General features: G+C 32.9%; 1 protein-coding gene across 1 annotated transcript; it reads right to left on the bottom strand.

The window, feature by feature from the left end:
• Window positions 1-310: 310 nt before the first annotated feature.
• On the bottom strand, window positions 311-2211 carry LOC140893259 (probable WRKY transcription factor 49). The gene is made up of 3 exons (XM_073302328.1): window positions 1776-2211; window positions 1497-1652; window positions 311-925 (listed from the first exon to the last, which is right to left on the bottom strand). The coding sequence occupies exons 1-3, from the start codon at window positions 2051-2053 to the stop codon at window positions 469-471; spliced, it is 891 nt and encodes a 296-aa protein (XP_073158429.1). The 5' UTR covers window positions 2054-2211; the 3' UTR covers window positions 311-468.
• Window positions 2212-3945: the final 1734 nt, after the last annotated feature.

Genomic DNA, 3945 nt, shown 5'->3' with positions numbered 1-3945 from the left:
TACATTGAAGTTTGTGTAGCTAAAACTGTAATTTTTTTTTAAGGAGCTAGTGGTCTCAAAGATTGTTCAAGTTCGTAGATCAGTCAATTAACTTATAATATTACTCATTTTGCTTTTTCTTCCTCTTCAATCAACATTCACTACATGTGAATCTATTTCTATTTTATAATAACACGAAATAAAAATTAATAAAGAATCAAACTTTTATACGAAATCAAGTGTTTTTAATTTAAAAAGAATTTCGAAAATAGGAAAATACAATTTCAAGAGATAAACATGGGAGTCTTTACGACTAATAACTATAACGACGACATATTTTATGGTATATATAATCTAATGAACATCGGGCTACTGGCCTAGCCTCGACTTTATTATTATTATTAGGTTACACCAACTACCACGAACATATATAGTATTCTACACGTATATATATCCTAACGTAAAATTCGAAGAACATTACATTTAACTTCAAATCAAGCCTAGAAATGCGTAATCTGGAGACCAAGGAAAGGAATTGGACGAAGTTGGTGAAGAAGCACAAGATGAAGAGCTAGTGTTGGATTTATAAGTAATCGATGGCTTTCTAATCATCAATGGCACCATATCTTCAAGCAAGCCTTGTGGACTCATCAATTGGTCCTCGAATTCCTGGTCTACTGGGCCTGGATAGATGTTTTGAAGCCCATCTTCTGTTACGGTGTCTTGGGCTGTTCGATCTCTATGATGGGCTTCTGGACTGGGCCCTTTGTGTTTCTTTGGGGGCGGGTCGGGCCGATCCAAATGACTAGTGTTGAGTAAGGAAAATGGGTAGGGAAAGTGGAGGTGAAGGCCTTCGTATGTGATTATATGGGTATCCGGGTCGTCGATGGACCGCTCCACTTGTTTCTTGGCACTACATCTCGGGTTCGTGCACCGGTAATAGCTTCTGATAAATTCCGAAAAAATAAATTAAATTAAATTTAAATCAAAATAGTCATATAGTATTTGGAAGGGTTTTTAGGAATTACTTCTCATCTTAATTTTGTTAAGAAAAAAGTTGAGAAATGCTTACTAGAAACTCTCTCAAATACTAACTAAGACTATTTTAGTTTTCGCTGATTTAATAAAATGAATGGTTGAAATGGTTTATTATGAAGGATTATAATCACCAACTTGAACTAACAACTTTTATAGGCGAGAACAGATACGAAGTAGGCAATTGCATGTGCTCGATTTTACATGACCATTAATGTTTTCTGAACATTGAAAAATTGTGGAAGATCGAAAAACTATTTAAGAATTATACATGAAGTGCCAATTATATTTTGCATGATAAATAAATATATATATGTATATATATATGTATATATATATATAAATATATATATATATATCCACTTTGTCGTTACTCAATTAGCATCATTAACTATAAGCTCCCAAAAAGAAGTAAATTTCATAATAATATATACAAGTTCAAATTTTCAAAATAAGTGACATGCAAATCAAGTTATAATTACCTGGGATTCGGACTATTTTTGATGGATTTCTGGCCATATTTCCTCCATTTATACCCATCATCTGCCATCACATTTCCACAGTTGTTGATCCTCAAAGTATACTTGTGGTTCTCCTGATTGGCCTTGTTCATATAATCTCTTTCCAACATTGAAATTCTGCAAAAATAAATTATTATAAATTAAACAACAAACATCAAAATACAACTAATTAATGAACCCCTAGCTATCTATAATTCCAAGATTATATATATATATATATATATATTGTATGATCCAAACCTGCATTCCTCTGACAGCTTATAATCTTGTTGTTGAATTAAACTCTGTATTCCATGGTCCGTGTATGATAAAGAACTCTCAACATCTTCCATCGTCGGACCCGAATACCCCATCGACCCGAGGAGATCATAGGACTCCAACATCCAAGGGGTGGGATTCGATCCCAGTAAGCCACGATCATGATGAAGCTGCGGCAAGAAAAACGGAGATTCGTTGCCGAGAAGTTGTTCGACTAGCTCATCGGCAGGCCCTTGAGTCACTTTTATCAGTTCATCCATGATCGATGGATTTTTTCTTCTTTGTGTTATAATTCTATGATAATATTTTGGGGTTATATTTGCATGTAATATAGTATAGAGTTGCAGGGATAAAACTTTAGGTTAGAGTGGAGCAGATAGAGAGAGATAGCAAGGTTTAATGTTTAAGCTTTAGTGGGTGTGTGGTTGCTAATTAATTAATAAATTTGGAGATAAGGTGGTGTATCTATTTGTTTTAATTTATATATAGTATAGACCCTATATATATATATTTAAAATATTTTAGGATTGTATGTTTTTACTAGGTTGACTTTTGCAAAGTTCCCTCTTTGTCAAGTGTCAACCGCACCACATTCTCGTGGAGTTTTTTGTACTTTGGTGCGTAATTAATTCTTGATATATATATATATATATATATATTCATCTAATTAATTAATAAAAATTTGATCCTACAATAATAAATTGATTGTTTTGCACTTATAATCATTTATTCACCAAGGTGATTACACGGTAACGGATATTTACTGACAAGAAACTTCATATAACCAGTGTTCTAAATGGCGTCGCCTAGGCGGTTAGGCGGTTGTCCACCGTCTTGTTTTTTTGTTAGGCTATGCCTCTAAGCGTTGTTCGTCTAATCTTCCGCCTAGGCAGCGCCCAAACCGTTTAGGTTGACAGAAATCCGCCTAGGCGGTTACTATTTTTTATTAAAAAAAATTAAAAATCAAAACTAAAAGAGAGACGCGAAGCGAGAAACAAACACAAAAAAAAAAAAAAAAAGCGTAGAAAGGAAAGTTAAGCAAAAAATTAAATCTCGTATTACATATGAAGACTTGATATCTATTAATATTTATGTTGTTGTTTTTGTTGTTGTTGTTATTATTATTATTATTATTAAAATTTTATAAGATTTTCGTACAAAAACTGAAAAATATAAGATATAAAAATTATAATTTATAGTAAAAATCATTAATATTACAAGTTATTTATTATTTAGGTTTTAAAAAAACCGCCTAGGCGCTAGGCGGTGGGTCGCCGCTCGCCGCCCGCCTACCGCCTAGCACTTTTTAAAACATTGCATATAACTAATTAAAATATCTGACATCGTATTAACACATGACGAAAAGAATCAAAAGGGCGGCAAAACTAGCTATAGTTTATAAGTTTATTGTACTAAAATCAAAATCCGTTCGATCCAATTGAGGACCAAAAAAAATTACTCACAATAATTTACATGATGATTCTAATTTTTCCTATACTTATGGTTTTCGGGGACAGGTGCGGATCTACAGTGTGAACCAAGGGGGCCACGGCCCCCCAGAAATTTTTAGAATTCTTATTATTATATGTATATTTTTTGGTTTAAGTGTATATATAAAAAATAGAAAAAGCTGTAAATTTGGTCATGTATGTTTGTCACGTTGCGATTTTAGTCCTTTATGTTTTTATATTTCGGTTTTAGTCCTGCATGTTCTGATTTTTGACAATTTCGGTTTTTTTTTTTATTCGAAAATGCTTATGTGACACTGTACACATCAGCGGCACATCAGCACTGAATTAGAGCCACGTCGGAAAAAGGACTAAAATTGCCCAAAAAAAATAAAGATAGCGGACTAAAACTGAAATCTGAAAATATAAAGGACTGAAATCGCAAAGTGACAAACATACAGGACCCAAAAAGCAATTTTTCCTAAAAAATAATTTAACATGACATAGATAGAGATGCGGAGTTGGAAATTGAGTTGGAAAGTCTCTTCCCCATTTTCGTGGGATTCGGGTTCGAAACAAGCGGCCACCATTTTCGTTTTCCTTATTTCATTTTGTATCAAATTGAGTTTCTTTACATTTTCCTTTGTCTCAATATTTTAAGATTTAAATTTTACTTAGAGGGTGTTTGGCTAAACTTATTAAAA

This window comes from Henckelia pumila, chromosome 3 (assembly GCF_033568475.1).
Source record: "Henckelia pumila isolate YLH828 chromosome 3, ASM3356847v2, whole genome shotgun sequence".
In the NCBI taxonomy this organism is placed as follows: domain Eukaryota; kingdom Viridiplantae; phylum Streptophyta; class Magnoliopsida; order Lamiales; family Gesneriaceae; genus Henckelia; species Henckelia pumila.
Note: the sequence above shows the minus strand (reverse complement) of the source record. Positions and strands in the feature narration are given on the sequence as shown.

Coding starts and splice junctions, on each gene's coding strand:
- LOC140893259 (XM_073302328.1), bottom strand. CDS start 2,053: ATGGATGAACTGATAAAAGTGACTCAAGGGCCTGCCGATGAGCTAGTC. Junction 1,653..1,775: donor AAGCTGTCAGAGGAATGCAG/GTTTGGATCATA, acceptor TTATTTTTGCAG/AATTTCAATGTTGGAAAGAG. Junction 926..1,496: donor AAAAATAGTCCGAATCCCAG/GTAATTATAACT, acceptor GGAATTTATCAG/AAGCTATTACCGGTGCACGA.